The sequence below is a fragment of the Phytophthora cinnamomi genome (assembly GCF_018691715.1).
Source record: "Phytophthora cinnamomi strain GKB4 chromosome Unknown Contig23, whole genome shotgun sequence".
In the NCBI taxonomy this organism is placed as follows: Eukaryota; Oomycota; class Peronosporomycetes; order Peronosporales; family Peronosporaceae; genus Phytophthora; species Phytophthora cinnamomi.
This window is the reverse complement of record NW_027150956.1, coordinates 262,826-275,228: the sequence shown is the minus strand read 5'-3', so window position 1 is coordinate 275,228 and position 12,403 is coordinate 262,826. Positions and strand designations below refer to the sequence as shown.

The following is a 12,403-nucleotide window of genomic DNA, read 5'->3' as shown; positions in this document are numbered from 1 at the left end:
TCAAGATCGGTATATGCTGGTGGGTGGGTAATTGGTGGGGTGCACGCGAAATTATGAAGTAAGAAAGGTGAAACGATGGAAATAGATGCGACGAAAGGACGGACACCAAGTGCGTGGCGCTGATGGGTAATTGCACCTTGCAGTGGACTTGACTGGAGCAAGCCAACGCTATTGTGGGCGGGTGTATTTCCGACTCAATCAACCGACAGACACGCAGCACCCAGCCGGAAGAACGTGAAGCGTGGAGTTCCACCCTCGAGGCCAGCAGGATGAACCGCTACAACACGCCGCGGGTACGCTGCTGTCCTGGAGTCGATACCATGGCCGTGACCTTGTCCGCACTGACATAGTTATCTTCATTTTCGTGCACTGTTCAGGCAGCTGGCACAGAGCCGGAGCCCCAGCGAGACACGGCAGCGCATTGTCTGACGTTCCAGCAGCGCCCGCGCACACCCGAAGAGGTTCGGCGCTTCCGCAAGTCGTACTTCTCCGAGCCAGGCTCTCGCATCGCGCACCCCGGACTGATCAATGACCTCAAAAAGATGGACCCCACGACCAAGTACGGCGTAGTTACCACTGGCAGCGAGCACGTGCCCGAGATGCTTATTAGCGGGCCTACGACGGAGTACCAGCGAATCAACCTCGCCAAGCTCGAGGCCAACTACGCGAGCCACAAGCGAGAGCCACTGGGCAAGACGTACTCGCGAGGACACAAGCTACCGGCACACATGCAACGACCTGAGTTTGCATTCGGCATGAGTGGAACATTTTGCGAATCGGCCAAGGAGCTGCTCTATCCATCAACGTCGGCTCGCCTGCTAAACAGTCGCGAGGATGAAGCGCTCTACAAACGATCACACGGGTCTGTCGCGCCCGGAGAGCAAAAGAATCGCAACTATCGGTGGGAGGCAGCAAACATTAATCCGGCGAAGCATCGATTCGGAGTGAAACCCGTTGGAAGTACCGGCCGAGAAGGAGGCGAGGTGGCTGTCATCCTGAACCCGGAAATGAACGAGAGCATTATTCCACCTGCTGTCGCACCCCAGCACCTCGAGGATCGGAGAACACTCTACGATCATCTAGGCAAACCCAGACATTTAGGTGCAGCTGATACCGACAACTTGCCCAGCAACCACGTCTTTGGTGTAACGACGCAGGATAGTGACTCAGCGTGGCAGTGCATCCAAGGCGAATACTCGCCCGAAGAACAGCAACCCGATCCGGACCTGGGTCGCGCAGTCAATCACGGGTGGCGAAATGCCACTGCCGACACACGATCTTTCGGCGTGCCAACTATCCGCAGCGATATTCCAGCACCAGCACGACGGTCGATCGCAGATGGACAAAACTATGGAGATGATGTCAACGCACAGGCACTCCTGTACCCAGAGGAATTTGCTTCAAGTGGTGTAACAAACGCCGAGTTTGCAGAACCCAGAGACCAGAAGTACTTGAGGAGTTTGTTCCAGCAGATCGGCCACATGGTTCCCGATGAAGACTTCGAGCTTATCTGGAAGCAAGCAACACAGAGCGTGAGGTACACACGAGTAGGACAAGCTAGCATCGCTGACTACCGCGACGCTCTCAACGATTTTCTTGGGGCGCAGGAGAGAGGCCCAGCAGCGGTGCAGCAATGGCAGAGTCGCGTGCAGGCCATGTAGAACATGCATAACGTGGTCCCGATACTATCAAAAATACTCACTTCCATTATTCGGTACCTGTGCTCGAGTTGATCACCATCCTTTGGCCAAAAACAATTCCCCTTGCATCAACTTGTTCGCAAGTCCATCGGGGGCGGTGCCGCCACAGGGCCCAAGTCTCCGCAGATAGTATTCACGCAAGCCCAGTTGCCTTCAAAATCGCTTTTCCACATGCGCACAGTGCCGTCGTCACCCGAGGACGCCAGCATCGTGCCGGTGACGTTCCACTCGACGCGCCAGACTTCCGAGTCGTGGTGGTGCTTGCGCGCCACCTCCTCCACGTCAGCCTGCAAGTGGTCATCCTCCTGGATGGTCAGTCTCCAAATGCGCACGGTGCGGTCCTTGCTCGCCGTGGCCAGCAGATGCGACGAGCGGCCCATGTTGGGCGCCCAGCACACGTCGTGGACGGCGTCGGTGTGGCCCACCAGCTCCGCCACGACCTGCCAGCGGCGGTACGAGTTGTTGTAGCCCCAGACCTTGGCCACGTCGCTGTTGCCGCCCACCACGATCATGGGCACGTCGAAGCGCGACTTGTTCCACGACACGCACGTGGCACCGTCCTTGTCGGCCAGGAACTCCTCCTGCAGCGGCCAGTGCGACAGGTTCATCACGTCGATGGCCTCGTACATGCGCACGAAGCCGTCCTCCGACGCCGTCGCCTGCAGCAACATAAAACAAAACAAAACACACCCACAAGTCAGCCGTCCACCCAGCCTCGAGCCCACCAATTGCCGCACGTACGAGCCGCAGTCCCAAGTGACGAGGAGCGAACTTGACGTCGTGCACCGAGTCGCGCGCGTCCACGAGCTGCGCCTGGTTGCGCCAGCCCTCCTTGGTACCGGCGCCCGGGGCGACTGCCGAGGCCCCGTTGGCTGCAGCTCCACCGGCTGCGTCTCCGGCCACGCTGCTGCCGTTGAGGTACATGCCCTGGTCCTCCCAGACGGACACGGTGCGGTCGAAGGAGCAGGAGGCCAGGATCTGGCCGAACTCCGGGTGCGCCCACTCCACCTTCCAGACGCTGGCCTGGTGCGCGTTCCACTCGTACTCGAGGCGCCACTCCTGGCCGTGCTCCTCCCAGATCTTGATCTTGCGGTCCGAGCTGCACGTGGCCAGCCGCTTGCCGTAGAAGTCGAAGCTCATGTCGTGGATGAAGTCCGAGTGCTGCGACGGGAACCGCCGGAAGATTCTCTGCCGGCAGAAACAAAACGCACATAAGAGGCAGAGAAACGAGTGAGCGAGCGCGGGTGTGGGGGCTGCAGCGACAGAGAGAGAGGAGTACCATGGCGTTCATGGTGGCGGCGCGCTCGAAGTGATGTGGGCTGGGTTCGGTAGTACTGGCGCTGTGGGAGTGTTAGTATTTGTACTACTATTTTCTCGCAATAAATAAACATATTATGTTTATATTACTTAAGCACCGGCGACGTAGTACTAATACAAAATATCGCAACTATTGTAGTACTATAACTAGTACCAGCGTTTGCTCTCGTTTGCACGCCTCTACGAGCTTAATTATGACACAGCGCCAGCTAGGGTTGAAACCACTCGCTGTCAGCAAGCATGAATGGAGTCACGACAAAACTCACTGCGAAATATGCGTGTTCCTCCCGGAAAGAACGTTAACCGCGCCAAATTTGCCAAGTTGCGCGAACAATAGGTAGTAAACCGATGGTAGACACCACAACACTGACAAGCGTTTTGGCCAGTCATTGTTGGAAGCAATGCATGCCTACCAACTCGTACAAAATTTAATGATGGGCTTCAACGAGTTGAAGTAGATGGTCGAAAGTCTTCGAGAACTCGTGGTCTGCGGGTTAAAAATTATGATCGAAGCTACCAAAATGAAAAGCTTTACTGAACTCTCAACCCTGCCATGTTTACTTTTTTTCGATGAGCGCCATTGAAGACAAGAGTCGCTGTCAAAGAACAAGCAAACCATCCGTTGCAGCTGAAGCTCCAACTCCAAACCACGAAACTCCAAACCTCAGGAAGGGTTCAAGAGCGTTGGTCTGGTAACGTTCAAATCAAAGTAACGGCTAGAATTGGTTCAACGGTCGTGAAATATAACTTCGAACCAATAGTTTGCACTTTGGTTGGTTGGTTTGGTTTGTAAGGCTTGCCTTCGCTGGCTATCGAAACCAATCAAAATCATCGCCACATCTATAGTTTTCCCACAATAATGTTTCAACCGTCGATCAGAAATTCACCTTATGAAGTTGACCAGTGCCGAACGGTACTTCTCATATTTTCTTGAGAACAACATAGATGTAATTCATACTGTCCGTTTTGAAAGGGTGATGTGATTGTGTTGCCGAGATAGGAGGTTGTCAACAAGGTTCATTTCTCTATTTTGGTTGAAGCACAAGCGTCCGAGCAGCAAGTTATCTCTCCTGATACAAGTTCGACCGTATACCAATGGAGGAACCACCCATAGCGGATGCATGTAGTGTGACGATTGCAGACGGTATCGGCGAACAGGAGACTGGATCCAACACTACCAACGTAGTTGTCGAAGCCGACGAGATTAATGCACAGAACGCAGGATCAAACACTACCACTGTGAATGACGAAGCAGGCGGCATTGGTGAACATGATGTTGGATCTAACGCCATCAATGCCATTGTCGAAGTGGCAGTTGGCACACTCAGTGCTAAAGCAATGAGACTCCGTCGTTTGCGTGATATCATGGATCAGAAAGCCAAGCGTGATTCCAACTGCTTGGTGAGTGTGACAGATAAAGGCGCCGAAGCAGATGACAGCAAGCTCAAGATGATCATTGAGGATGTTATCGCAGCGCTCGAATTCGATTACTATGTGCTGGGGGTTGCGCTGTAAGGAGGACAGCGTCATGGCAACGAGTGAGACGTTAGGTGCGAATGAGGCGACGGGTGACGGTGTTGAAGTAGCCGTCAGTGTAGTACGTGAACCCAATGGACTTCGTGTGCGACAGGATTTGCTGCACGAGCTATGTAGTGGGTTTAACTTGACTCACTACTTTAGCTTACACGTTGCGCAACGTGTATGAGGAAGCGTAAGTACTTAGTAATTACTTAGGTTAATTATATTTGAATACACAAATATAAGTTAAGTAACAAAAGGATTCCAAGTGACTTAGATTAGGTAAAATGAGAACTGTATTGTTTGTAAATTGATCTTCCTCTAAAATCTGCTAAAAACTGTTTATCATCTATGAAAGGGTTGGCAGCGGCTGGCTGTCAGAGCCCCGCTAATATGCATGTCTCTGATTGGTAGAAAGATGCTGCTTTCTACCAATAGGATCTTTTGGGTATGTGTGGACCACTCACTGTGGTGGTCCACTTCAATGTATCCATCGGTGTGTCTTACACCAATGTGAGGAAGTATCCAAAACGTTTAACAGATAACCTATCTGTTAAATTCACAAGTGGCTTGCAGCCACTTGTACGTGTAACCCCGTTACACCATCCCCCCTATAAGGTTAGACGCGCGGGGTCCCCGCACGTCAATCTTTGGAATTGACCATTCGTCAATTCTCCGCGTTTGGAGAAGAAATCCGCGCTCATTCAACGATGAGCGCGCCTCAGAAGAAGTCCGCAAAGTCGATGGGGAGTCATCTCTCCATCGACGACTACTCGAACGCCAGAAGGCGAAGTACGGTGACGTCGTCGACTTCGACGACGACGATGAAGACATGGAGGGCGAGGAGGACTCGCCCTCAAAGCGTAAAGACTCAGTGTCGAGCGAATCGCTCGACCCTCACGCCAAGAACGTTCGCCCGCGTGAAGGGGGACGAATCGGACGCTTCGAGTTCGAAGCGTTCGCGTACTGAGAGTGATACCCCACTCGCTTCAGCTGGGGCTCTCAGTACTCCGCGCTGCTGCTGCAGCGCGTGATGTTAAAGCTCAAGGCTCTCCGCGCGCTGCGCCTGCAGCGCGCGATCCGTGGATGCCGTCCGCATCCGAGATTGCGGACCGGTTTGGGAACTCGGTACCTCCGAATGAGGTACCGCTGTACGTATGCAGCGCCATCAAAGATGACGCTGTGGCTGCCGAGCTGCACTTTGATGCGGAAACGCATCAAAGGCGCGATACTACATCGGACTCTTTCACGAGCTCCGATGGTTTCAAAGCAAGAAGACCTCTTCTCGCAGCAAAGTGCCCGAATGGCAGGCACTTTGTCAAGCTGGAACGCCTTTGTTGAGAACTTCAACAAGAGGCCGAGTGCTTACCGTGATCGGATTAAGCAAGCGCGTGATCGCTTCGAGACGTACTCGAAGCGTGGAAAGCTGGAGCAACTTCATGTTGCTGCTGAGGAGGCAAATGTGCCGTGCGCTGTGCCCGAGGGCTTTCAGTGCACGAAGTGCTTCCCAGGCGCGGTCCGCTTGAGCGACCGCGACCTGAACGGGTACACGTCGTTCCGTGTGCCCGAAAGTCTCAAAGAGCTCCGTGCTAAGTTCTTAGCACGTGAGGGTTCGGGCGCTAGCGATGATCGCAGCGCTCGTGTTACTTCCGCTGCGCCAGCGCGTACTGCTCTTCGTACGCCCTCACCATTTCCGGAACGTCCTCCAGCAAGACGTTCCGCGGCTCCCATGTATCTCGATGGGGAGGAAATCCTCTCCAACGAATACGAAAACGAGCCCCTTGAGGGTTCGTTTTCGGGATACTATGGTCAACAATCCGCTCAACAATCCAGCGGGTTGAGCCGTGGGCGTCACGGATCGGCGGTGGCGGGGGTGGGAACACGCCCCGGGTATGATCAGCCCCGGGCTGATCAGTATGCGCCTCTCCACGACCGGGTGACCGTCGTGGAGCGTCTTCAGGGCGCTGAGTTCGCCGCCCTGAAGCAGGAGCTGGCGAACCAGAAGGCCCAAGTCGCGGCGGTCTCGCAGACCGCCTCGAATATCCAGGTCGAGTTGGGGACCCAGATGAAGGGGTTGCTCCAGCGCGTCCGCGCGCTGGAGGAGAGGTTGCTCGTCGCCGAGGCCAAGTCCTCCGCTTCTGCCTCGGCTCCTGCCGAGGCTTCGGGTCAGCCGAGCTAGATGACTCGTGCTGCCGGTATGGCTTCAGCCGTCCGACGTAAAAGGTCGGATGGAGGCGCATGCTAGACGGTATGTCTAGCGTGTATGCGTTGCCGTGCCGTGCCAACACAGTGAACGGCCCGATGAAGCGCGGAGCAAGCTTGCTTGCTCCGAAATCCGAAACTGCATGTCTAGGCAGGTTTTGTGTAGCTAACAAAACTAATGAACTAACTTTGAATTCATTTGTGTTGCCTCTGCCCGCATTGTCTGCGTTCAGCTTCTGTTGATCAACAGAAGCTGCTATTGTGTCTTGGACAAACCGAATCACGGCTTGTCTTTTGGTGATGAAACTGATTGCATCCGAGCTGAAGTCATTCAGCTCGCTCTCCGCTAGAGGCCCGGCCTCTGCGTGGTTCTTTGCGGTGTCTGCGCCCTGCGCAGACCCGTGGTCGTTGGCCATGTTGTTGGGGGAGTCTGCGCCCTGCGCAGACTCATGTGGTTTGTCCATTGTTGCAGCTGACACTGTGCAAGTGTCAGCGGTTTTCTGCGGCTGCTGTATTGCAGTCGTAGATCCTCCCCCACTTAAAGTGGGAGCCATCACTCCGAGTAAACTCAGTAGGCGTGGATGCCGCATGGCATTCACGTAGAACGGTGTATGCCCGGTCGAGGCATGCACTGAGTTGTTGATGGCAAACTCTGCCATCGATAAACACTCGCTCCAGTATTGGAACGAGTGAGCGTAGCTCTTCAACATATCGACGAGCACGCGATTCACGCGCTCGGTTTGACCGTCCGTCTGCGGATGATCCGCAGTCGACATGGAAAGCTGGCTCCCAAGAAGTGTAAACACTTCTTGCCACAGATGCGCTGTGAAGCGCGGGTCTCTGTCCGACACAATGTCGGTCGGCATCCCATGGTGTTTGAACACCATGTCGACGAGCAGACGGGCTGTCTGCTTCGCGGTCACCTCTGCTGGCACCGCAGCAAGATGTACCATCTTGCTGAAACGGTCTACAAAGACCACAACACCGGTGTTCCCTCCGCTATCCGGGGGGAAGACCAAAGATGAAGTCCAAAGACATGGACTTCCAACACTCCGACGGAGTCGGTAGTGATTGCAGTGGAGCCTGAGCGAATGGCGCAGGCTTTACGCGTTGGCATACCTCGCAAGCACGGATGTACTTGCGCACCCACTTATACTGGTGGTGCCAGTAGAAGTCGCGCGTGAGAAGGACGTAAGTCTTCTCACGTCCGAGATGTCCCGCAGTCGGGGCATCATGATACTCGTACATGATCCTGAGTCGCAGGTCATGGTCATTTGGCACGACAACGCGATCTGCGTTGTCGTCGACTGCATTGTAAAGCAGTAGTCCGTCGTGCACACGAAAGCGGTGTGCACGCGCTCGAAGGTGCTTGGGCAGTTTCTGACGGGACTTGTCAGAAGGAGCTGTGCCATAGGCCAGCAAGAGCTTCGCGTCCGCGTCGTGCGCGTACGCGGCCTTTACATCATCCAACAGAGATGATGTGGCTTTGCTCGATCGCATGGCGTCAATGGCATTGACGTCAACAGCTTCTGCATAGTCCGGCCGACGTGACAACGCGTCGGCCACCACGTTCAGTCTTCCGGGTTTGTATTCGACCCGGAAGTTATACTCCGCAAAGAATGAGAGCCATCTCGCCATTCTTTGTGAAATGTGGCGACTTCACTGCGGTACGCAGTGAAGCATGGTCGGTGTAGACCACAAATGGTCTACTCCCAAGCAAATACACTCGGAACTTTGCGAGTGCATACTTCATGGCAAGGAGTTCCTTGTCATGCACCGGATAGTTGCGCTCAGCTGGCTTCAGCTGACGCGATTGGTAGACGACACGATCACGGCCCTCGTGATCGTGCTGCATAACGCGCATCCGATCGCGAAATCGGATGCGTCACACACTACGTGAAATGGGCGATCTTGGTCAGCCACTGCCAAGATCGGCGCCTCAGTCAAGCCCCGCTTGACTGTATCGAATGCCTTTTGGCAATCGGGTGTCCAATTCCACACAGCTTCTTTCTTAAGAAGCTGTGACAGCGGGCGGATCTTGCCCGCGTAATCCTCCACGTACTTGCACAAGTACGTGGCCAAACCAAGGAACTGCCTCAGTTCCTTGACACTTGAAGGCGTTGGCCATTCATTTATCACTCTGACCTTTTCCGGGTCAGGGCGAACACCATTCTTCCCTACGAGACACCCGAGGACGGGTATCTCGCTCGCCCCGAAGATACACTTCTTCAGGTTCGCGTAGAGCTTATGCTTTCGCATAAGCTCAAGTAGCGCTGCCGGAGATGCACCCTGTGCATCTCTACGTCGGTCTTCCCGTCCACAGCCCGGCTGTGGATGAATACATCATCGAAGTAGCTCGGTGCGAAGTCGCGCACCGAGCGCAACAAGTGCGTCACGCACCTGTTGAAAGTCGCAGGGGCATTCTTAAGCCCCTGTGGCATCACTAGCCATTCCCAGAGCATGCCGCTTGGCGTGCTCACTGCCGTGAGAGGGATATCGCTCTCACGCATTAGGATTTGATAAAATCCATCTCGCAAGTCGAGAGCACTGTAAACGGTGCTCCCGGCCATCGAATCGATGATAACATCTTTTCGTGGTATCGGCGTCTGCGCCGGTACCGTCGCATCGTTCAGCTTGTTGTAGGCATGAACGATGCGCCATCCGCCCTGTGGCTTCTTGACACAGAACGTCGGAGCACTGTGCGGGGACTTTGATTCCCGCACTTGTCCTGCTTTACGACGACTTTCAAAGAAGTAGTCGATCGCTTTCACTTGCTCTCGCGGCAGTGGCCACTGCCGCGTGACACAGTACTTCGTGCCCGGCACGAGATCAATCTCGTGCTGAATGCCCTTATCCTGCGGAAGCTCCGCAGGAATGTCTTCCGGGAGTACGTCTTTGTACTCCCTCAACAATTCGTAATAGGGACTCGACTTCAGCGAGTCCCAACCTTATTCCTCGAAGCGCTCTCGCTTCGTCTTCGCACTGAGAGTGTCTTCACTCTCAGTGGCACTTCCCATGAAGAGCTGCCTCAGCTCTTCGCTCTCGCTCGCCGTTCTTTCGCTGTCCGAAAGAACGCAGACTTGCTCGATGCGTCCATCGTGCAAGTCGCGCGTGAAGCGCTTCCAGCTCATGGCTGGAAGCGAAGTCAACTCCGACGCCGTCGTCGGAGGACTAGCGAGTTCCGTGTCACGATACTGGAATCCAGTATCGGTGCGCGTCAAGACGCTTAGCGTCTTGACATTCGGCGTCACCGCCGCAGTCTGCCCAGCAGACTGCTCTTGTTGCGTCTCGGTCCCGGACCGAGACTTGCGCAGCGTTTTCCGCTTGCGCCGTCTTCTTGTTGTGCGGAGCCCGGCTCCGCACAGTTGTTCTTCTTGTCCAGGCCCGGCCGTGGACAGTCGTTCGCCGGCGGACCCTGTCCGCGGGCGCGCGGTATCAAGCCCGGCTTGACCGCATTTTCCTTCGTGCAGCCCGGCTGCACGGTAATGTGTCCCTTCGCCGGCAGACCCTGTCTGCGGGCGCGCGATATCAAGCCCGGCTTGATCGCATGGCGCTTCGTCGTGCAGCCCGGCTGCACGACAGCATGCAAATTGCGTCAGTGCGGTACGTTTGCAACCGTCCGCACTGTTTGCAGCGTCAACTCCCGGAGTTGACACGCCTTCGTCACCTCGACGCCATTCATTGGCGGAGCCCCTCATGACCGAGGGTGCGTCGGCTCCCGGAGCCGATGCGTCGCTGTCGACCTGACCTCTTCGGGTCAGGGACTGTCCCTTACACGCTTGAACGTGGGTGTTGGTTCCCGGAACCAACACATCTTTTTCTTCCGACGTCGGCAGCATTGCCGACGTTGGTCTCACTTGTGCGCGCCCTCGCGCACTTCTTGGGCACTCCGGGACAGCAGCATAAAGCGCTGTCTCGACTGGTGAGCCGCGCGCACCTGCTGGTGCGCGCGCTGCGGTAACAGGGCCATCGCTCTCTGTTCCGCTATTGCGTCCGAAGCGCACGAGCGTGCGCTTCTTCCAGTCTATTACCGGATCATGCCGTGCAAGCCACGGCATGCCCATTACTACGTCGAATTTATCGTCCAGGTCCAGGACGATAAAGTGTTCGACAAACACTCGTTGTTTGTACGAGAAGCGCACGTTCACGACGCGCTTCTCGGTCTTCACGATGGCACCTGTTGCCAGTCGTACCTCCAGAAGACTTCGAGGTGTATCTACCTCCTCGAAGTCAAGTCTTAACAGGCTTCGTAGTCGAACAAAGTTGCTCGACGCGCCTGAGTCTACCAATGCTCGAAGAGAGTCACTCGCTCTCTTCGAGTAAACCTTCAAGATGACTAGGTTTGGCCTGTCATCTTGTTTCTTGCAGTGAGAGCTGGTCTCACTGGGGGCTGCAGTCCTCAGTGTCGCGTGCCCGATGTCGGCACGCGCGACTGCATTACCAGTAGGGCGCCCCGCGCCTACTGGATGTTCGCGTTTTTTGTTGGTCCGCATCGATGCCTAGCATCGCCACGACGGCCACCTCCAGGGGGCATGGGAGCTGTACACTCCCGTGCAAAGTGACCGATCCTTCCGCAGCGGAAGCATCGCACGTTACCTCCCTGCTGCTGGTAGCCAGCAGTTGTTGCGCTCGAGAGGTCCATTGGCTCCGGACCTCCCGTCCTCGCTACCGGGCGCGGTTGCGGCCTCGGTACGTTTACATGGAGTTTAGCCTGCCGCAGGCTAAACTCTTCTTGCATGGCAAGAGTGATTGCAGCTTCGAGAGTACTCGGGTACTCTCGGAAGAGATAGGTCTTCACAGGCCCATCTCTAAGCCCCTTCATGAACGTGACGACCTTGGTCGCCTCGTCAATCGGGTTAGTCACGATATTTGATACCAAATATCGTGCGCGCTGCGCGTAAGCATGGACGTCATGCTTACCTTGCTGAAGGTCGAGGAACTCCGCCCTCGACCGGAACTCGTTTTGCGGGGGCTCAAACGCTTGTTTGAGCTCCTCTTTAAACACTTCGTACGTGCTGAAGCACGTAGGATCGGAGAGTCGGCGTCCAAACGCCCAACTCCTTGCGCGTCCGCCAAGGCAGGACATGGCGAACGCGACCTTCGACAGCGGGTCGACGATGCGTCGAGCCGCTATGGCTGTGTCGAGTTCGACAAGCCATCGGAGGAGAGGCTCGCCCTCTCTTCCCACGTAATTGCTTACGCTCAACTTTAATGGTTGAGCACGCGGTGTCGTCCCTGACGACGCCGTCACTGAGGAAGCAGCGTCACGCTGCTCCTTCATGATGAATCCCAGAGCAACACCATGTTGCTCCGTCGGCGATAGCGTACGCAGCATTGTAGCTATCGCCGCTTCTCCAATGACTGTTGACAGTCGTTGGAGGGCCTCCCACTCTGGGTCAGACAGGTGGGGGCAGTCAGCGCGTGCAACATGCGTTGCAGGCGTGTTGGAGCTCTCCATGGGCACCTCCGTGCTCATGTGGTTCTCGGCTCCGCGTTCGTACACCGCGTACGAACGTCAAGCAGTCGGTCGTTGGACGGACTACAAAGTGCTACCAGGTGTAGTGGGTCTAACTTGACTCACTACTTTAGCTTACACGTTGCGCAACGTGTATGAGGAAGCGTAAGTACTTAGTAATTACTTAGGTTAATTATATTTGAATACACAA

At 55.4% G+C, this 12,403-nt stretch overlaps 3 protein-coding genes across 3 annotated transcripts; 2 read left to right on the top strand and 1 right to left on the bottom strand.

Moving 5' to 3' along the window:
• Window positions 1–269: 269 nt before the first annotated feature.
• IUM83_04961 (EF-hand domain-containing family member B) lies at window positions 270–1,661 on the top strand (the record flags this gene model as incomplete). The annotated part of the gene is made up of 2 exons (XM_067929067.1): window positions 270–293; window positions 378–1,661. 2 exons carry the CDS (start codon window positions 270–272, stop codon window positions 1,659–1,661), a joined length of 1,308 nt encoding a protein of 435 aa, XP_067794653.1.
• A 107-nt stretch (window positions 1,662–1,768) lies between these two features.
• IUM83_04960 (nucleoporin-like protein) lies at window positions 1,769–2,991 on the bottom strand (the record flags this gene model as incomplete). The annotated part of the gene is made up of 3 exons (XM_067929066.1): window positions 1,769–2,359; window positions 2,442–2,888; window positions 2,980–2,991. The coding sequence occupies 3 exons, from the start codon at window positions 2,989–2,991 to the stop codon at window positions 1,769–1,771; spliced, it is 1,050 nt and encodes a 349-aa protein (XP_067794705.1).
• Window positions 2,992–4,112: 1,121 nt separating this feature from the next.
• IUM83_04959 (uncharacterized protein) lies at window positions 4,113–4,532 on the top strand (the record flags this gene model as incomplete). The annotated part of the gene is made up of 1 exon (XM_067929065.1): window positions 4,113–4,532. One exon carries the CDS (start codon window positions 4,113–4,115, stop codon window positions 4,530–4,532), a length of 420 nt encoding a protein of 139 aa, XP_067794597.1.
• Between the last annotated feature and the right edge of the window lie 7,871 nt (window positions 4,533–12,403).